Source organism: Lepisma saccharinum, chromosome 11 (assembly GCF_977018435.1).
Source record: "Lepisma saccharinum chromosome 11, izLepSacc3.1, whole genome shotgun sequence".
In the NCBI taxonomy this organism is placed as follows: Eukaryota; Metazoa; Arthropoda; class Insecta; order Zygentoma; family Lepismatidae; genus Lepisma; species Lepisma saccharinum.
In genome coordinates this window covers 47,892,860-47,915,514 of record NC_139239.1, presented here as the reverse complement: position 1 = coordinate 47,915,514, position 22,655 = coordinate 47,892,860, and the positions used below count along the sequence as shown (strand labels likewise).

Below are 22,655 nucleotides of genomic sequence, written 5' to 3'. Positions count from 1 at the left end.
TTTCCATTCACATTATACTACGCAGGTTACGTCTGGGGTAACTTATGGTATGAATTGGTTTTAAGTAAATTCGACGTTCCATTCCATGAATGTTTGTTTCCTTGTTACGAACTATCTGCATAAAAGCTTCCTCTTGTCTCTTGGCTTTCGCGGGAGCTTCTTTAGACTGCCAAGGTCAAGTATTCGCCGTGTTCGAGTAAGATTAGCACCAGTGACGTAGTCACGTGAATATGTCAATCCAGCTGTTTCTTCTCTGCAACCGAGAAGCAGAAACAATTAATTTTGCTTTGGTATAAATTAACAAACTGCAAGGGTCGCGGGTTCGAACCTGTCAAGAGCAGATTTTTTTTCTTCTCTTTATTTACGTGGTAAACAGTGAAGTGTAACAAGATTCGAAAGTAGATTTTGATAATTCTATTTGTTTTGGCCATCGATGTAATTTCGAAAACCGCCAACGTTCAATTCAACAGCAAACATTTAGATGCAAAAACATATGGTGCTAACGGGAAACCTATATTTCTGCGCTTTTAGAGGTTACATAGAGAAGAAAAAATTATACATTTATTTCAAATATCTCTTGATTTTCACAGGGGCACGTGGAAAAGTGTTGTTTTTCAAAACGTGTCAAAAGTCTGTGAATACGTCACACTCACACTTCAATTATACTCGGGACGGGACTTACAGTTGCAAGTGAGATCTGAGCCACTATGTGCCTGCCATCTGCTATCGAACACAGAGCCAATCTATTACACGCGTAACCATTTACAACACAACATACGAAAGTCTTTTTCTTATGTCACGAAATTTATCAATTCTAATTTAGCTCACGATTAAGCTGGAGAACTATTAATTGTCCAAACAAAAATAAATTAAATTAATCATTTTCCAACAACATAAAAATCAAATAATCCACATTCCTACATAAAAAAGAGACAGGCAAACTTTCCATCATGTTTATGAATTATATAGTCGCCGAATATAGTGCTTTCTTTTTATACAAACACTACTAGAAAGCAATTTTGGTCGATATTTTAGTTAAAAGTTGTTTTTTTAATTCTTAAACTCCTGCAACCGGATCAAATGATATTCCTTGACGTTTACAAAATTAGAGATTTAGAAGAGAGGGTTGATCCAAACCCTTACTCTTGCACTATGAAATAACTCAAACAGCTAATCATCGAAAATACATATTTTACAGCTCTATTCAAAGTGTCATATGAGTGATGTTTAGGTAAATAATTGTAGTTAATGATTAATTCTGTTTGTTTCTGATAATAACATCTACAATCTGCGCACGTCTTGACTTTACAATTTGGACCAGGCTTTTGTTTCTTTCCCATCTGAAAATTATTCTAAGGTGCGAGCATTCATCGAGTGGGTCACAAAACTAGGAGAGTGACACGTGAATGACGGAACATCTTAAAATACATCTGTTGATGTTCCTCACAACTTACTCATTTAATTTCAGTGGTTTTACTGGTGTAACGAAAATAAAATACATTATGTAGCACCCATTTGGTAAAAAAAAATATTTTTGGGACACGGGGATTCGAACCTAGGATTTCAGAGCACAAAGCTGGCCATTAACCGACGTGGCCACAAGCCATGGTAAATAAACTAAGCTATTAGAGTAATTTATCCATAAGCTTGCATCTTTTCCTGTCCAGTTGGAAACTTTTGACGTCGCTTCTCGCTAATTACATTAATTTGAAAGCAATACGCTTCATCAGATAGGGTTCATATGCTGACAAAATACAAGTGAAGCTTGTGCATGAAAATTAATGAAGACGTTGGGAAGTCGTGCTTTTGTGGATGGTTAGTGTTTCCAACCCTAAATGATTACCGTTCTCTAAAAATAACCCACAGCTCTATAGCACCTTGAAGGGCCTACCTACCGACTGCTGGTCTCCCTCCCACACTGTTCCTCCGTCACCTATTATCGCGTGGAGATCTTAGACCAGTATTGGGGTGACGGGTGATCATCTTCTTGACCGGGTTACGCTCACTCACTTGGAGCTTCCTAATTTCCTCACGATGGTGGGTTGCCACCGGCCCTATACGTAGGCCGAATAAGTTCCGACCAGAGCCGGATTCGAACCTACGCCGTCCCGCAGCGAACGATCTCAAGACGAGTGAGCGCCTTAACCCGCTCGACTACGGAGGAGGACGATTACCGTTCTCTACTTCCGTCAATATAGCGAATTCTGCTATGTGACGACGAATCACATTAACCAACAGCACAAAATATATTATTTTAAACTATTTACATGTATTTCAAAATGAAGAGTCATTATTCTGGAATCTACGGAGGCATTCATTCATTTGGTAAGAATTTTACGAGAGTCACAATTCTATTTTTGTGCTCCATTACGAAACCAACGTGCACGTGTAAAAGAAGTAAAGCCCCACAATTTTTATTTTACAAAAAATCCATGTACTGTTAAATTTAAATGAGAGGACAACCATTGACTTTTTCTATAGTCGGGGGTGGGGGGGTACCTCCTCTCATGTGCCCCTCTGGCTATGACATAAACTCTTCTTCCTTTAGTATTTCTATTATTTTTCCCATCGCATATTCAGTGCCACCTTTGCGATTCTGTTTGCCAAAGTGTATGGGAAAGGAGTTTATTTATTCTTCAAGCCTTCTCCTGGACTTGGATAACACTATTTCCGCGAGATTTTTTTGCATCAGTTTCAGGAATTGCAACAGCACTATTTCTGTCTCGCTTATTTTTATTGCGTTTTTTTTCCTTTTCGTTATTTAGTGTTGCTTTTCTTCCATTTTCGGTTACTCGCGACGATGAAGAGAGACTGAGAAAGAATACCCATGATCAGGCCAAATTCGAACCCGGGGCCCTCGCATTCTAACGAATTGTGATAACTATTTCGTCACGAACGTCAAAAACGCGTATCTTTTTCAAATAAATTTCAGGAATATTTCAAATTTAACATTACCTTCATTGTAGACGTGGAAATTCCAGTTAATTAATATTTACGCTGCAATCTTTTCGTTAGCCCTTTTCTTTTAGTCTGAGAGACACAAAATTCCCTGCATATGGTTAAATTGAATGATAGTAAGCAACACTGCTGCTTTCCGAACACTTACTTCGGCTGTACCTCCGGCCACGAAGCTGGACCAACTCAAACGAGTGTGCCACTTTTTGTGAACAGAAGTGGACATTGTAACCACTTCTTTCAAATTCCAACCACTAGGTGACGCGCGTTTATTGCTTTCGTCACTGCTGACGTGTGTCGTGTCCAAGTATCTTGAACCTTTTTTATGTTCTTGCGAATTACATTGAACAATTTAGATGCAGATAACATTGTGTAAATTCTTGATGAGGATTTAATTTTGGATTTCGAAGGTAGCGACGGTTTCAGTTCTGAAGAGGAAATTGTGTGTTGAGTGTTTACGTTATTTTTAATTGATTATTTCCATATTACACATTGAAAGTACGTTTTCAATAACTATTATTAAAATGCCGTATATTTTCTTTAAAAACAATTGTTACAGATAAACATCCATAAATCATTTATGAAAGTTTATCTCTCGTGATAAATGTGAGAAAATGTATACACAATATAGTTTTAATCTGTGAAACGAAGAAGTTTCACATAAAGGGTTGCTAAATAGTAACTACTTTAGAAACAGTTGTTCTATGATTTTGTGAAAACAGAAAAAAAACCCATAAAAGACAAGGTATTTTCGGATCAATCCGCTAAATATTAATAATAATATAGCTTCTGAATCCAAATTCAAACTGACATTACCATTTAATTGTTTAATTGATTTGGTTTATTCTACTTATATTGGCGAACCCTCTCTGAAAGATGCATGGTTTTTTGGAGCACCCTAGTTCAAAGGCAAATTTTATCCTCCTTCACCTTGCTTTACTTGAGAGCGGCATATCCTTTGTCATGGCCGCGTACAAAGATCAAGCAATATCGCACGTAGCAATACGTTTCCATCAATCAGTTGACGTCAGCAGCGTTTACATGTCGGCGACCAAAAGCTATTTACTCAGGCAAATGCATTGAGAATTCACCCTACTTCAGCAGTGATGATGATACCACCTGTACCTTACGGTAGCTGCAGCTTAGTTACTTTATGAGTAGGGTGACCAGATATTTGTTGACCAAAAAGAGTATAGTCTATAGGTTGAAAGTGCGCATGCATTTTGCTCTTTCACTGGGTCCGCAAAAATCCCTCGCGACTTCTTGACAGTCTAATTATCCTGGAAATTATGCAAAAAAAACTTCCTTTTTATTTTACACTAATTTTGAACAAAAAACTATATTTTGTGACTACATAATATCTATTTTAATATTCTTATGCAATTCTTGAATATTCTCAAGCAAATTTCTTGGTATGTTGATGCATATAATTGGAGGAGAATATTTACACACCAATATTGATCAATATTTTGAACAATTTTAATTATTGCAATTTTCAAGTATCGGCATCGGTGGGAATCGGTAAGAGTATCGGCATAGGTATCGGTTCAAAGTGGTATCGGCTCAGCCCTAATCATTATCATTAAATTCCAATGAATTTGAAATATGTTTTGCTTGTTGATGGAATATGAAAATGACACTTGAAATTGTTCATAGGAAATTCTTGAGTCAAGGATTAAATACTTCAGTTTGTTGATATCTTGACGTTTTCCGTTCTGTGGATTTTAAGGCATTTTTACGCGTATAATAATGAATGAAATTAAATAGCAAGGAAAAGAGTATATTTGGGGATTTTTGCAAAGTTGAAAGAGTATAGAGTATATGAACCTCTAAAAGAGTATAATACTCTTAAAAAGAGTATGTCTGGTCACCCTATTTATGAGTAAGTAAACTGCAACTCACTTACTTTTAAAACCTAACTTTTCAAAACACTGCTACCACTTACCTGGACATGGCCCTCCATAATTTCCAAGTGTTCCAAGACTCTGCAAGCCTGAATTACGTAAATGTCCGCCCTTTTTGTAATGCGCCTGCTTCAAGTGACTACAGCAAATTTATATCTGTGCACTTATACACACAAACAGCATATTTCCTCATCACGCGGTAGTCGAAGATAAGATACTGAAAAAATTCAAAATATTGCAAGGGTAGAAAAGTCATAACAATACTGAAGGAACGTGTGGACCCTGAACGACTGAAGTTAAAGACTGGCCATGGTTTTATATAAAAGTATAGTAATAATAATAATAATAATAATAAAACTCTGACCGCCAGGTTTTCTTCAGCTCCAACACAGAGGTTATGGGGAATTGAACACACAAAGTGGACGACAAAATTTGCTTTCAAATCCACTTTATACATAAGCACAGATAGGTTTGTCGGGACTGGAGTTAGACACACACCGTGGTTCGTATCTGACTTTAAACTCTAGGTCCAGTCCCAATTAACTTATCTGTGCATAAAAGTGGAATGTAAAAACAAACAAACAAAAAAAAAAGACCTCGAGCCCGGAACCTCTTGATTACAAAGCGACGACGTTACCACCACGCCATCGGGGAGGCCCTGTAGAGTGCTATGCATAAATATTGCGGGATAATGGTTTACCCCCGTGTAATTTACTTCGTTGTTTGCAAAACTTCAATAATTGAAGCAACATGCCAAAGACTCAGTTTCGGTCCGCCTTTCCACAATGTAAGGTGGTTCATCTGCCACTATATCTTGCAATGTTGCCTGATGTGACGAAATTGAACAAGATTTGTTACATAACTGACTTTTCAGCTGGAATCGAAACAGAGACCCCTTTGATGACAAGGTGACAGCGTTATCCATCTTGCTTGTTGTTTCACTTCCTCTTTATGCAGTAAGGCTAATCGGGATTGGATCTGAATTTGTCTTGGGAAACCAACTATTGCGTCTAAGCCAGTGGTTCTCAACCTTTTTCAGTCCGGGACCCACCTTCAAGGATATTACACTTCATGGGACCCATGAGCATGGGCACCGGCAGAATTACTTGTAGGGGTGTGCACCCAGTTTATAAACATATTTTTGCTTATATGGAGTACTTTAAGAAGCCCTCTTTTACGCTTGCAACAAATTGCACATACTTCATTCCAGAAAAGTAAATATGCAATTAAAAAAACAAACTAATTTACTCTAGTTTAACATCTAACTAAAATTGAAAACAATTTTTTTTAACTCACCGAACTAATGTGACGGTTGGGGCTGCCTTTCCACATAAGCTGGGGTATGTTGGGTTCAATGGTGGTTAACTTGAGTCTTAAATCTGAGTGCGCACCCAATTATATTTCTGTATTTGCTTTTCGCTTGAATCAGAGAGGAAAATCCATTTTCACACAAATATGAGATGTACAACACAATGAGCAACTTAATTGCCTCATCCGAAATATCAGGATACTCACTTGTTCAAGATGTCGAAAACTAGTTTTAATGTCAGGATCACAGCTGATATCGCACTGTGGTTCTCTTAGTTTCACTCTTAGGTTTTTAAGACAGTAAATAAATTTTCGAACCCGACTTCGCGACCCACTAAACACCCCCTCTAGACCCAGCAGAGAGTCGCACCCCATAGGTTGAGAAACGATGGTCTAAGCGGAATCTATTGGGAATCTATTCCGGTCCATATCTAATCCATTTTCGTTATTAGCTGTTATTTATTTATTTCGTCTTCTTTTACATGGAGAAGTTAAGGCTGTGGAGCCTTTTCTTCCACTTGACCATGTTTACAAACATTTTTGAATGTGGAATATTGAAATATTGAAAAAGAAAGAAAAAATATATAAAAATTACAGACGAATAAAAAATACAAAGAAAAAATACATATAAGAATGTAAATCTAACCTGTGACGGTCCTGTGAATCCGCACAATATAATTAGCCTATATGTTTATTGAAATTATTAATTTCATATTATACAAATCACTTTATATTAACGGTTCAAAAAAAATGTATAATAATTACTTTGTACAACATTAATTGTTTTATGTTATTCATTGCTGTATACGCTGTACGAGATATTTGGAATTCTAACGTTGCTATAGCAACGAGAATCAATAGTCATTATGGGGTAATGTGTGTGAAAAAAATGGAAATATAGGTAATAGTGAACTGCATATTGCTCAGTTATTTCACTAATAGAATAGACCCATAGAAGTTGTATCTTCACCTTCGCGTTTTAGTTTCAAATATTTATGAACGAAATGTAATTGTGCAAATGATTGACTTGTGAACGTCATAGTATAATTGGTGGTCCAGTATTGTGGAACGTTATCAGCACGATCTTGAGTGATGTGTTTTGCGTAAGTGTTAACTTACCACATTGTTTTCGTGAATCTAGTTTGTACATAAATTTCTATTATGTACGCATCAAGTAATCCTTATAATCTGAGATCCAAAACAAGTCTTACAGCTAGATCTATCAATTGTGGTGATGATCCTGATGAATCACAAAATAAGAATGGTGCCATGAATATGGTGAAGTGCTGCAAAGATCCCGATAAGGAAAGGTTGGTAGCTTGGGAAAATTGTGGCCATTGGTATCATTTACAATGTTTGGGTTTGTCCGATAAGCATTGGGAGTTATACCAGTTAAATGAAAATTATTTCTGTAAAGATTGTGATCCATCTTATGATCCGTTCATAAGCTTTCGTGCAATGGAAAAGAAGTCAAGAAAATGCTCAAGAAATTGACATTCGTCCTTCTGTGTTGGCAGAGACGTCAATGGGGCAAAGTAATGTTCCTTTTCAAATGTTTGATCTACTTGCAGAGTTAAGGAAAATCAGCGAGTCACAACAGGTGGAATTTACAAAAATTAGGGAAACTCAAAAGCTTGAGTTTACAAAAATGAGGGAAACTCAAGATTCTCTGAGGCAAACTCAAGAGTCTGAACAGCTTGAGTTTACAAAAATGAGGGAAACTCAAGATTCTATGAGGCAAACTCAAGAGTCTCAACAGCTTGAGTTTACAAAAATCAGGGAATCTCAACAAGAAATTCAAAATTCACAGCAACTACTCAACCTTGACTTCCACGAATTGAGTACATCGTTACGGAAGGAATTAGCTGAAGTTGCCGAGTCCTGCAAATTAGCAACACGTTCATTACATCAGGAAATGGAAAGAGAAGTGCAAGGACTAACAGAGAAAATCGAGGAAGTCAACACTACTTGTACAGAGAATTCTGATAAACTTGCTGGATTGAATGATCAGATTACAGAATGCCAGAACAATGTTTCAGGGTTGTCTCGGCAAGTTCAAAGACTTGAAGTCGTTGTGAGCAAGGACGAAATAACGAAGCGCGTGGAAGCATGTGAGGAAAGGATTACTAAGTTAACATCTAATATTTCGACTAATGTTGAATCAAGTAATCCTGTACAAGTTTACAGTTCTCACGTGAATGGTAACTGTCAACCTGGTATTCCTGCACGGAACCTAACCTCTCCTAAATCATCTGATTCTTCAGCGTGTAATGTTTCTGATGACGAACACAATCGCATTGCTTCACAAAGACACAAACGTTCTAGAAATAATCGCATGAGAGCTAACAAGTTATGTCAATCAACCCGTTCTTTATATTCTGATGAGTCTGGGCAGGAAAGAAAAAGGCAAGTAAACCAAAAGTCATCAAACCCGCAGAATCATCGATGTGATTATCCTGACAATTGTGTACGTTCGTTTACTCAAGAACCTCGACGGTTGGTAAGATTGAATGAACTTACTGTTCTTCCTAAATATTCTGGGGATCCTGAAAAATCAAGCCCACGTAAGTTTATTAAAACTTTATCGTCCTACGTAGACTTACTTCAAGTTCCTGACATGCAAAGGCTTGAATGTATTACTAATTGTTTCCAAGGACCTGCAGAAGGTTGTTATAATACTCATGTCGATTCTTTTACATCGTACAAACAGTTTGTTGACGAATTTCTGAATCACTACACGTCTTATTCGTTAACTCAGGCTCAATTATCTGAACTTAGAAGTCGTAAATATGATCCTAAATCGACGAGTAGTATGGAAGTTTTTGCCAATCGTACGCATTCAGCATATTATAATTTAGTTGATCATCCGAATGATGCAGAAGTTATTGACATTTTAATCAATCAGTTGCCCACATCTATTGCACAAACAATATTAGCTGATAGATTAGTTAAAATGGATGATGTAATTGCGTTACTAAAGAGGTTGGATTTAGTGAATTCAAGATCGAACAAGAGTTTTAATGTTCATGATAATGTACGTGAAAAAAATTTCCGACATGATGGGAATAATTCTAAAAGTTTTACCGACAATAATAGTGCAAGGGCAAAACTGAGAGTTCAAAGTGTTGCTAAAAGTTCATAGTTTGTGAACGATGATGAACCTAATGGAAATCAAGGTTCAAGACGTAACGTAAGACCTAATGATAGTGTTCATTTTGTTTCTTCTAGCGATGAAAATAAAAGAATCAAGATCTCACGTACAGATGTTTCATCTGGTGCTGAAAGCCAACAATCAAACTCCAGCCAGAAGACGAAGATTTTTTATAGAAATAAAAATTTCGGGAAACCTAACGTAACTAACATACCATATAATCGTTACAGACGTAATGGTGCAGGAACTCAAAATCTCCAGCAAAATAGAAGTCCACAGTCGGTACTTCAACAAGAATGGTAGATTTATGGGCAACCGTTTCAATGCCAGAAACGAGCAAGAACAACAGCAATTTACACTGCGTCCTAACTCTCAGTTCTCTAACAATAATTTCCACTCATTCCAATCATGCAGTGTATGTGCCAATTGTGGATATTCATAGTCTCAGTTGTCAACGGGAAACAGTTGTAATGCAACTACAGTGTCAAATACTCAATTGAATGAAAATGCTCCATTTTTCGATCCAAGAGAAACTTCTTGTAAACAGTTCATTTCTTCTGTCCCTCAAGAAACATTAACCGAACGTCGCGGATGAACGTGGACTTGCACTAATGCTTGCACTAATGTAAAGCAGGATCAGTTTAAATCATATCGTAGTGATATGGTACGAAGAAGAACCTACTTGGACTTTAAATGATACTGGCATACATACTCCTATTACTGATCAACCTCTGATCACAGGAACAGTTTGCGGTATTAGCATACAATGTGCCATTGACAGTGCAAGTCAATGTAATTTGATCAGTTATGAGTTATAGTGCAGCATAAAATTTATTATTCCGACTGCCAAATTGATTGCAGTGGATCAACCTAAGTTATTACAGTTTGTAGAACAATCTCTCAAACTGCAGTGTTTTGATTTCACGGTATATCATGCCCCAGGAGTTTCGAATAATATTTGCTGATACATTGAGCAGATTTCCGCCTTGTACTACGTATTGTGCACTTGATGATATATTTTATATCAATCAAGTAATCTTGGAAGATTCACAAGATGATACTTCCTCTATTTTGTTAAAAGCTCAACGAGCAGATAAGAATATAACTTCTCACTTAGAAGATAGTGCAATTGATAATGGCTTTTCAATGCACTTTATTCTATTCAACTTGTATATTGCGCCATTCCTTGTCAAGGAAATTATGGACAATAATGCAATTCTTTACACAATGAACCAGCAATATTATGACAAGGTGAACTTTTCAAATCTTCGAGTGTTTAACTGTTCGGAAGGAAAGAGGAATCAACTTTATGAGAGTAGATACTGGAAAAAGGAAACCATTCTGTTTATCATATTGTACAATTGAATGTTGTATTATGTTCTGATTTGTTATTACCTGTTAGGCACAAATCTGTTTATGTGCACGTTGTTGTCGAATGTCAGATATTATTGTCCATTTGTAACTTTGTTTTAGTTATGTTGGTACACATCTGACTGATTTATAAATGAAAACTCCTCCTCGAAGTTTCGTAGTTTTCATTTTCCCGGAGGAGGGGAATGTTGTGACGGTCCTGTGAATCCGCACAATATAATTATATGTTTATTGAAATTATTAATGTCATATTATACAAATCACTTTATATTAACGGTTCAAAAAAATGTATTATAATTACTTTGTACAACATTAATTGTTTTATGTTATTTATTGCTGTATACGCTGTATAAACAAGATATTTGGAATTCTAACGTTGCTATAGCAACGAGAATCAATAGTCATTATGGGGTAATGTGTGTGAAGAAAATGGAAATATAGGTAATAGTGAACTGCATATTGCTCAGTTATTTCACTAATAGAATAGACCCATAGAAGTTGTATCTTCACCTTCGCGTTATAGTTTCAAATATTTATGAACGAAATGTAATCGTGCAAATGATTGACTTGTGAACGTCAGAAACCTATAGGTACGGACACACACACTCACACTTACATATTCTTGCCCTTACACATACACGCACACATGTACACATACGGACGTACAAGCAAATACATAACATTACACTTAGGCCTACTTCAACACAGTCTAAAACGGTATGCTTTGACTATAATTCATCTTAACTATTACGTTAAATCAATTTGGGTGCCTTACGTTCTTCTATCATTCTCTGCACCCACTACTTCATTTGGGAAGTCAAACATTTAATTTTCATTATATAACATGAGTAATTTTAACAATTTTTTGAACGTCAGAATTGAGGAAGAGACATGCATTTCAGGTGGCAACTTGTTCCAAAGGCCTGCTGAGGTAACAGTAAAAGAATTTGCATAAAAGTTGGATTTGTGGGGTGGAGACCTTTCGCGCGATCTGGTGTTGCGGCTGTGAAAGTCAGAAAGATTGTGGGTCTTTTATTTGGAGGATTTTGTACAGTAAAATTAACTTATGAAAATTACGTTTGTCGTTTGATTTAAGCCACTCGACCTTTGTAAAGTACCGTGTCAAATGCTTTGAAACGAATGCAGGCATTTTGGATTCTCTGCAGTCGTTTAGCTTGCTCGTGATTGACATCCAAAACTGCAATGTCGCAATAGTCAACAATGGGAAAGGCAAGAGACTGGACCCAAGGACGTATTTTTTTTGGTGGGGGGGGTCCGGACCCGCTCCCAAAAGATTTATCAAGTACTAAAATTAAATAATGGAAAATATATTCGTTTAGCCGTTGTTGTATAATTCACTCTGAACTTATTGGAAGACAAGGATTTTATTAGGATCATACGGCTTTGAGGGACAGGAAGGACATAGTTAGGGAATCTGGACCCCCCCCGAAAGACCTATTAAGTACGAAAATTAAATAATGAAAATATACCCGTTTAGCATTTGTTGTATAATTTCCTCCTTAACTTATTGGAAGACAAGGATTATATTGGGATCATACGGCTTTGAGGGACAGGAAGGACGTATTTGGGAGGGGTCCAGGTGTCCAGGGGGTCGGACCCCCCCGAAAGACTACCAAGTACTAAAATTAAGTAATGAAAATATTAGCATTTGTTGCATAATCGATGGTTATTGATTTCCTCGGAACTTTTTTTAATCTGAAACTTACTTTTCTCCAACTACATGTGACATCATTTGTGTTATTCGACAAATATTCAATTATTCATATATTTGACATTAATTTAATTGCCAGAGCACTTGTTTTTATGTAAGTTATTCCGATCTTAACTAAAGGTAAGCTACGTAATGAATATGTGCTGTTATATCTCTAGTTTTATAGCTACAGTCTTTTTTACCTAATCGTGTAATAATAATATACTATTAATTTATGTGTTGTAATTAGTATTAATTTAATTAAATATAATTATTTTAATTTATACATTATTATTATAATTATTAATTTTTATGCGTTCAGGGAGGAAGGTTTTGAGGCGATAGAGTGAATGCAATGCACCGAAAGCTCTTCTAGGTACTGAGTTAACGTGTACTGACCAGGTGAGATGGTGGTTGAGTATCACACCCAGATTCTTCACAGTAGTGGAGAAGGACCGATGAATATCATTTACGTTGAGTCTAGGGAGGCTAGATTTATATATTTTGCTCAAAATTCTAGGGGAACCTAGTACAAGAATACACTGGGTTTTAGTCGGGTTTAGATGTAATGTAAGCCATGGTGTGCTGAGTTGGTGTTTTAAGTCCACCTTACGCACAGTAAGGCTAATCAGGACTGTACCTACGGTTTAAAGTGGGATCCGAACCACTTGTGCCTCCACCGGGTATCGAACCCGGGTTGATTACAAGGCGACGACGCTATCACTGCACCATCGGGGAGGCCCCCATGATGTGCTGACCAAGTACTTATTTGTTTAAGGTAATTGTTCACAATTTCTATTGCATGCAGTATTTCCTGTGGGGGGGAGGGGGAAGAGAAATATAACTGAAAATCGTCGGCATAGATATGGTAAGTACAGCGGAGGACGTTTATATACAGAGCACACATGTCCACTAAAATCTCATCGCAGGGTACGCCACTGGACACGGTGACCGATAACTTACACAATAATCATACGAACTTGCATAGAAATCCCCCCTTCCGCCTCCACATTCGGCTCTCGTGACACATTATGACGTGTGTGGTCGTGCATTATCGTGATGGATGTATATGGAATCGATGCCTATCTGCGTCTCTTCTCCTTGACATAGCCGTGCGCAGAACCTCTGATTAGGGGAGGCAAAAGCATTGATGAAAGTTCAGTCGGGAAAGAAAAACCTCTTTTTTATCTCACTGTTCTAGTTTCATTGCATTGATGGGTGTATGTATGTGTATAATGCAGCAACATAGAGACTATAACAAATAAATAAATTGTCTCTGAAATGTGCCGCGCTCCTTTTCCTGCAAACAATTGTGTTGATGTATTTAAGACAAAAATAACATCTCTCTCTGGTAATTTACAATGCATTAGAGAAAAGAAAGAATGCGAGCGAAGCGAGCAAGATAATTTTTAGATCCAAATTTTTGCAACCTGGCATTCTCGATTACAATATTTTTCATTTAGATCATTCGGCCCCAAGGGGCAACTTCCGCCGCCAACTAGCTATGGCTCTGAACTTAACAAGGCTATGAGAAAAACAGAAATTGCGAGCAAAGCGAGCAAGAAAATTTTACGAAATATATTTTTATTTGTATAAAATTTGATATCGAGGGGGCAATTGCCCCTCTGTGCCTCCCCTGCAGATGGTCTTGGCCGTCTGGAAGAAATAATGCAAGAAAGAAGTGAAAACTAATTTCTTCTTGAGTATCCTTTTGTCCGGCTACTCTTAGATTATGCTAGTCTTGCTTTCTATTACCTCAATTTGTGCCCCCCTTGCTCCCCTAGAATTGATTTCCGTCCAAGGTTGGGGAGGGTTCCTTTGCCCCCTGTAGTTGCACCACTGCACCCCAGTCACTCGTATTTGCTTTGAACTTTAATCGGCTTGAAAATGCTTAATTTTCTTTAAGAGTGTAAAATGGTTTAATAACGGCGATAAGATTCCTCTACTCTAAATTTCTAGGTGAAAGTATAAAAATGTAGGGACATGGACGTCTGGAAGGGGGTCAAGAATGGCCACACCTCCCCCTTAGAATTCGAATGTATGTATATAAATATGTAAAAAGTATATATATGCATGTATGTATATATGTAAAAGTATATATTTCACACGTATAATAATTTACATTAATGCGATAATTTCAAATTCAAGTGGAGTTTTGAGGGGGCTGTAAGCCTTGTTGTTTGTTGTGTGTTTTCTTATTTATACATGCACAAGACATACAAAATACGTAGGTTCAAATTAAACAATATAACTTTAATACATGGAAGCCATTCACGTACATCTTACACACGGTTACTATAACAACCAATCAATAACATGCTATAGAATACAAATTCTTCTTCTTCCTCTTATAATGCGTCTATCATCTCCTCCTGGAGTCTCTTTTTTTGTTTTAAGTGCTGGTCTCACCGTATCTATCAGGAGGTCTCCTAAGTCTATTCGATCTTCTGATTGGTGTGTGCCCAGCGTCTGTATATGGTTGGTTTTGGTTATCTCTTCCCTCTGCATCCTCCGGCTGTCCTTCTGGTATCGATTCATGGTTTGGATCAGGTAGATCTGTTGATGAGGGGTTTGGTTCACACTCACGTTTTCGTAGCCACCTGACGTGTACCGTTCGTGTCGATCCGTCGAACAACTGCACTTTATATATTAGGCTGTTGCCAACTCTAGACAATACCATTCCTGGTACATGCTTCGGAGAATTTACCTTCGGGGTCTGCACCCAGACTGGATCATTCGGAAGATATGCTAGATAAGTTTTGTCAAGTCTCTTCCTCTCTACTCGGCCCCGCCGTGATTCAAGAAATGGTGGGCGATCCACTCGCCTTTCCCGTTCAGTCATATATTTATGTCTCTTGTATCGCAGTTGGTCACTTTCCCTTGATTCAACATCCTTATCTCTCATTGCCTGTGTTCGAATTCCAGCTCTCTCTTCTCTCGCCTTCTGAGCCAACTGCCTCAGATGCTCTTCTTTCTTCTCCTTTCCTTTCTGGTCAAGTTTCTTCTCCAGCTGTGGCCTCAAACCTTCACTTTCCGGTATTTTTGTATTCATATCTGCGTTGTAATTTCGTCCGGACCCCGTATTTGTGAACATTGTGTTACATTGTGCTAACAAGTTCCTCCAACCTGGATGAATACTGTCGAGCCATGAACGTCCAATCAACGGATAACGGAGATCTTCTTCACACAATATCACCGGTAATTTATACAATACATCATTCAATGATAAATCAATGAAAGCTTGACCTTTCAACTTCAACGTATTATTATTCACACCTCGTAACTTCATTGTAGTGAATTGTGTTCGCCGATGAGGAAACATTTTTTTGAAAGACTTGCTATTGAACAGAGTAACCGTAGATCCAGTGTCTAGTTCACATTGTACAATTCGTTTATCAATACACAGATTAACTACGCACGGTTCCGCTGACATAAGAACATTAGTGCCATCTACAACTTTTGTCTTTGGCTTGAAACTAACGCTCCTTGCTTTTGAACGAGTGAGTGTTGCATCTTCCACTTGTGAATTGTCTGTGCTTGATGAAATAGTGCAAGTATTATCTTCTGGCGGATGAGAATCACTAACTTCGACGTGCAATAAAGACAAACCATGAAATTCGTTATGTATGTTTTGTTCAACAATAGCGTCTAAAGATTTAATATTCGACTTAGAAGTTTGATCCGAGGTAATTGTCTTACTCGTAAGTTTATGGTTAGTTTTCCTAAACTTGCATTTTACATGCCAATGACCTTTCTTTTTGCAAAATGAACATATAGAATATTTTGCTGGACAATGTCCAAGATCATGCCTTCTGGAGCATCTATCACATTCTTCGGTGCTTTTATAACTTCTATTCTGAGGATTAACGAAGTTCTTTCTGTGTGCTTGCGAGGACTGGAAACATGGTTTCAATTTCTGTGTCCCAGAAAATGCAACTAGATTAGGACTATAATCTTTTTCACGATGTATGAACATTTGTGTTTCCCGTTCAATTAATTCCATTTCAAGCACAATATCTTGACATTTTGCTGGAGTCAATGTAGGTTCAGATAGTAATTTCTTTCTAATGGCGTCAGACCGAACGCCTACAATTATTTGCTCTACAATGGCTTCCTGTAAGTAATGGCCAAAACTACATTTTAGTGCTTGTTCCTTAACACGTACCATAAATCGTGTTGCATTCTCACCACTTTCCTGCGTGCATTGCCTGAACTTGAAACGTTCCACATATTTGTTTATTTTCTGGCCATAATGTTTAAGCAGGTTGTCCTTGAGGATCGAATACGTTTGCCGTTCGACTGGTTCAGGTGCAAGTATAGTCTTCAACACTTTGAAAGCTTCAGACCCTATAACTGCAATCAGTATGGGTACCTTCCTGGCTTCATTAACAGAATGAGCCAAGCAAGACTGTTCAAACCTCGTTAAATAATCTTCTATTTCTTCCGAATCTGGCCGGAACTCAGAGAATAAATTCAAACCGAACATATTCATAATTGTGGTCAACTAAATATCACAATATCTTAAACACAATCCGTATCACACTGATTTAAACTTTGTTCTTGTACAATTATTGTAATCAATACACAAACCGTGTAATCTTGGTTCTTACCGTAGAAATTGATCAAGCCGACACAATTTCTCCTTGCATAAACCTATGCTGGAATGATGATCGTCGTGTACTCTTCGCGACGTCTTCATCCATACTTCTCCTTACGAAGAATCACCAAGAATATCCTGTACGACTGCGCCATAGATGTAAGCCTTGTTGTTTGTTGTGTGTTTTCTTATTTATACATGCACAAGACATACAAAATACGTAGGTTCAAATTAAACAATATAACTTTAATACATGGAAGCCATTCACGTACATCTTACACACGGTTACTATAACAACCAATCAATAACATGCTATAGAATACAAATTCTTCTTCTTCCTCTTATAATGCGTCTATCAGGGGCAACACTGTTATCGGTGTAATATGCCCATGGAAAAATACCTTTTTTGTCCCTCCGTGGAAAAAATCTGCGGACGTCCATGATTAGGGGGGCCATTTGCTAATGTTCCCTGTAACATTCCCATAAGTCTTCAGCATCCGAACATGGATGCATTTAGGTGAGCAACCCCCTCTCGTCAGAAATTCAATCACAGCTCACATTCATGGTTCTAAGCATTCAATCCGCAAAAAAGAAGAGGATGTGTTAGTAAGTATATTTCCCTTTATAGATAGGATTTATCATAGTGCGGGGGCAAAAGTGGCGAAAAGTAGGGGGGCAACTATACCCCCTCGCCCCCCTAATCGCCGCAACTGCCTGAACATGATAGTTGAATAATCAGTGCTGTAAACGTAAGATTTTTGCAAAGACGATCGTCAACAACAGAAGAGATATCGGAACTCAAAAAAGCCTTAAAATTTGCAACAGCACTTGTTTACGTCACTTGCAATTTTAAGTGCTCTATTGTTGTGAATCTGGTAAAGAATAATACATAATAATTCCGCGCGACTGTACTTTTGTTTTTTAATGTTTTTATTAATAAGATTACGTGATATAATATTTTAATAAATATTATATCACGTAATAAATTAATATTAATGACGTATATAAATAATATTTACGTGATATCATACTTTTCCGCATGACTAGTAAATATGGTCCTCTCTATTATATTTATATATATATATATACATTTATCGAGAAGAATAGTTATTACTAAAAAAAATATCTTCTTTTTGATGTCTCGCAAGCTCTAGGGCTTTCTTATTTACAGGAATTATAATTTTAAAATTGTTGTTAATAAAAAAAAAGGATGAAATTACGAGGGGAAAATTTCTGCCTAATACAATGAAAACATACGTTAATATTAAGTTATCGGTAGGCTTAAAATATTTTTTTGGGTCCAACCCAGGACATATTCGCGATCAACTCGTTAGTGCTGAATTTCAGATATTTTTTTTACAAAAATAAATTGAAATTACTTGAAAGCCTTAACATTTTATTGGAACATTAAACTATAAATTGTACAAGAAAGAATATTAACATTATTTTCTAAAATCAATCAATTAATTTGCAAGTGTTTAATTGAATAATACATTTTCTGATGTTTACGAAACCTCTCTGTTCTAGGTAGCATTATCTGTTGGTTCACTCAGTTGTACTTTTTACTAGATATAACTTTTTTCAGAAATGGCTTGTTTGTTTAAATAACATCATAAAATTCAATATTATAAGAATATTCAATATTGGTAGCTATTTTCATGTTCAGATTCTCAACCCCGGACATTTTGCAATCCCGGACAACACTAAAAAACCAGGACTGTTCCGGACGTATGGTAAGCCTAGTTGTCGGTTAGGATATGGCATAGTGTCATAGTGTATAATAATAAATATCATACGCTTACACACTTAATGTCCTCCTCCGTGACCGTGCGGTCTAAGGCGCTGAGCTTTGGGCTCCGTCTGCGGGATGGCATGAGTTCGAGTCCGCCTGGGTTCAGTGTCTGGGTTCTCGGCCTGTGCATAGGATCGGTGACAACCCACCAGCGTGAGGAATTTGGGGAGCTACGAGTGAGTAGTGTAACCCGGTTTGGGAAATCTCCTATAACGGCTGAGGGTTCGACGTGCTGACACCACGTCACCCCATTACCGGTTGAAGATCTCCACACCATTAGGTAGGATTGTGTGGGAGGTAGACTGGCAGTTGGGATATATGCCAAGGCCCTTCTACAGCTGTAGTAGAGCCATGGTTTATTATTATTATTACGCACTTAATACATTTCCTTCTTTATAATTTTTGGAGTTTCTCCGATTCCTACTCAACCCAAATGACGTCAAGTTTAGTGTTCTTTGTGCATAAACATACTATATTTTGCCCGTTTGAGCTAACCTGTCGTTGCGCTTTAATAGATTAATTATTAGGTTCAGGAGAATGCAATTTTCGGAAATGTATGACTTACTACATAATCTTAAAGCTTTACTAAACCCATTTTTATTATCGATTTACACAAGAAATTCTTACCTTCGTTGAAAATAACGTTTGAATAACCATCTCATCGCGCTCCTATGTAAAGCTTAGGCCTTAGGACAACCAAGTGACCAACCAAAATTCTTTAGGGACACAACAGAGGTGGCGCCCCCACCGGAAAAGTTTGGCAATGAACAGCCCCAGCTAACAGCTAAATTCTGGAGTTCCATTTCTTTGCATGTAAAATTGCTCATTAATGACTAGTTTGATGTAATATACTTCCGTGTTCCAAAATCATGATTTTTCCCGCACGTGACAAACACGTAGAACCCCACATTCAAAAACTAAATTTGACAGTTAGCACTGAGCAGAAATTAATTGTTTTCGTGATTCTCGTTGTGAAACAAAACTACTTACTTGACTTGGAATGCACAAATTTACTGAAAAAAGAAGGAAAAACGCTGTCTTCTGAGCAACACTATTCTTCATGTGCCGGTATCTAGCGGAGCACAAATCTAATGGACGGAATGAGAGCTAGAGAACTTCTCAATCATCTCGAATGGTGTCGCTACTGTGCAGACTTCAATCTCGTGGCAGTTACATACGTAATTCTTCGATTAACCAACAGATGGCGGGTACGTAAAGTAAATGTCCAGACTCCAAGCGTTGTTCTTGTATTTTTACATTTCTTTTTCTACCAGTTTGGATAGTCGCGACGACCGGAATGAACAGTGATTAGATAAAAGTGATGAAGGTAGATTTACAAAGAAACAGACGTGCACGGAACATTAACTTGAAACTTTCGTAACATATTTTTGATGCGAGGAATTTCAATTTGTTGTTTCACGAAAGCCCAAGCGCCATACCGATATATTCTATTCCATTCATAAAGTTGTATTTATTTACCTGTTCTTATTTTTTCTTGGTGCGTTAATAAAATTTACTATTATTACTGTCCAGGTCACCCGCAGGGGGGCACTTTCCCCCCTGAGATATCTGCAAAACTTCATGTAATTGGAATGGTGAAATTATAAAGGGATATTTTATTACAAATAGCATTGTTTTCCGCGATTTATAGGCAGTCAGTAACAGAAATTAACTGCCATGTCCAACAAAATAACGAGAGAACGTTTACACAAGAAACATTAGAATCATGTTGACTAGGGGTGTGCGGGGCGGAAAAATTTTGGTCGGGGCAGGATTGGGAAGGAAATATTAATAATTCCGATGTTAGAGACTGAAAACAAAATCTCCATTTCAAGACCATGCAAAGTGGCCCAGATTTCTGAAAATGGGGACAAAAATAGAAATTCCTACTTTAAAGCAGAGCCTTTAAATTAAACCATTAGTTCCTTGTAGAACAATGATGGGGCTGCCTCAAAACGCAAATAGGTCCATCCACGTGTTGAGGATTTAATTTGGGCAAACCCATATATTTGCGAAACGCCATGTCACTGACGTCTCGCACAAAGTTTTACCCATTGAGACTTGTTTTGGATTATCAGAACGTTATCTGTGTGGGCTTTTGTTGCAGATATTCTACATATCATGAAGGTATGCACTTTCTGTGGGTGGAATATGAGTTGATTTACTGAACTGTGGGCATTGTTATGAAAGCATGTTCATACGCTTCCGTTTTCAGCTGAGTTGCAATGATGTATATTTCTTCCCTTTGACTTTAAAAAATTGTAGGAGGGGGGGGGGAGAAGATGTTTATGCCGAATGATTCAATGGGTCTTATAAATGCAACCAAGAAAAAACTGGCTGCCGACTCGTGTCAATGCGCAGTTACGAAATACAAAAAGAATGTCAGTTGCATGCGGCTTGAAACTGTCAAATAAGCCTGCATTGAAAGACAACTGCATTAAATTGCAGTATTTAACGTAAACTGAGCAGAATTGGAACATAGTGGGGACTAGATACAGCATCTAAGTCCTACACGCCTTTCAGCTGACATTTGTGAAGATTTGACAGTTTCTTACACATTAGTTTGCAACAAAGTGAGCGGTACATCATCTGCTCAGGGGTGTTACATTTGTGCCGCTTGGCGGACAGAAATGAAAACAAATTTTGACAAGATCCCTCAAAGAGCAGTAAATAGTCAGTTCTGACTGTCAATCCTACGTGCATAGCTTTGATTGTTGAGTTCTTCCTTCACATGTATCGACTCGAATTCAAGGTGGACAGGCTTGTGAAGAAAACAAAACAAAAACAAGAGCCCGAAAACCAAACGTCCAGGTAAAATTCAAGCGCTCCATATTGTTGTTCACAAGCCTAAACAAGATGGTAGTGGCACCTCCAATGATGGCAAGACAACACACCAATTCTTTCAGGATCCTAAAAAAAAGTCAGTCGAAATCACAGGCATCAACGAGGTGTAGCTATTTTGTAAACACTATCGTCAAGTCACTAACGTCTACAGTTTTTGTGAATATGCGTTGGAATCTGCGAAATTTCTTGTAGCAGAATGTTTCTGGTATTATGGCCTACACAGATCTTAGTGTATGATTCAGATGCCGCAACAGCACCTGGCATCTCTCTGAGGAGGCTCAAAAAGCAAGAACATTAAGAGAGCGACTTTCCCACGAGAGATTTCTATCAGCGAAGATGATCTGCATCATCTGCTTATCTCGTCTGATCCATTAATACCAAGTCATCGACCTTTGCCTGATAAGAAATCATGTATGCTATGAGAAGACGTCACTCGCTTGCTCGACATCACGGAGTGTCATATGAATCCCAACAATCTGTCTAGCCAATGGAAAATCTATCCACTACTAACAGTGACAGGGAAGGTTCAGGTTTATCTGTCAGTATGTGAACACAGTGCACTTTAATAAAATTTATCTCTGAGGCTCCACATATTCACGATCTCGGTCATTTGTAGAGGTAATGCGATCAGCACCAAGCTGGCCCGCCTCGGAATGCCTCCACTTGCCCATTTATTACATGCTATATAAATCCCAGAGCCACTTTATTTTAAAAATTCCGACCGTAGATCATCCACCCCGAGAATCGATCCCGAGTCCCCACTTGGCAGTCAGACGGCCTACGGACTGGACACACAGCAGCTTCATTTGGTAGTGTGTTTATGTCAACAAGCACAGAATTTAACTGATTTTATGTGATGTTGCAAACTACAGTTTTTCTCAGTACATGAGCACAGGGCATTCTTTGTACACAAGACGTTACTTCATTATTGTGCACTTTCATCATACGAATAATTACAGATTTTCAATCATTTTATGTTTCTTATGTATTCAGTTATTTGAAATACTGACAGCGTAAAGTAC

The 22,655-nt window shown here is 37.6% G+C and overlaps 1 protein-coding gene across 2 annotated transcripts in view; it reads right to left on the bottom strand.

Annotated features, from left to right (window-relative positions):
* LOC145995231 (caspase-1-like) overlaps window positions 1–19,843 on the bottom strand; it is a 31,283-nt gene extending 11,440 nt beyond the window's left edge. Inside the window, exons 1-2 of one of the 2 annotated variants that reach the window (XM_083131797.1) lie at window positions 19,780–19,843; window positions 4,901–4,948 (exon numbers count right to left, since the gene is read on the bottom strand). In XM_083131797.1, the coding sequence (XP_082987923.1) occupies window positions 4,901–4,918 (18 nt within the window). In that variant the 5' untranslated portion in view covers window positions 4,919–4,948; window positions 19,780–19,843. Of the gene's footprint in view, window positions 1–4,900; window positions 5,070–19,779 lie in introns of those variants that run through there. The other variant, XM_083131796.1, reaches the window with a different exon arrangement.
* Window positions 19,844–22,655: the final 2,812 nt, after the last annotated feature.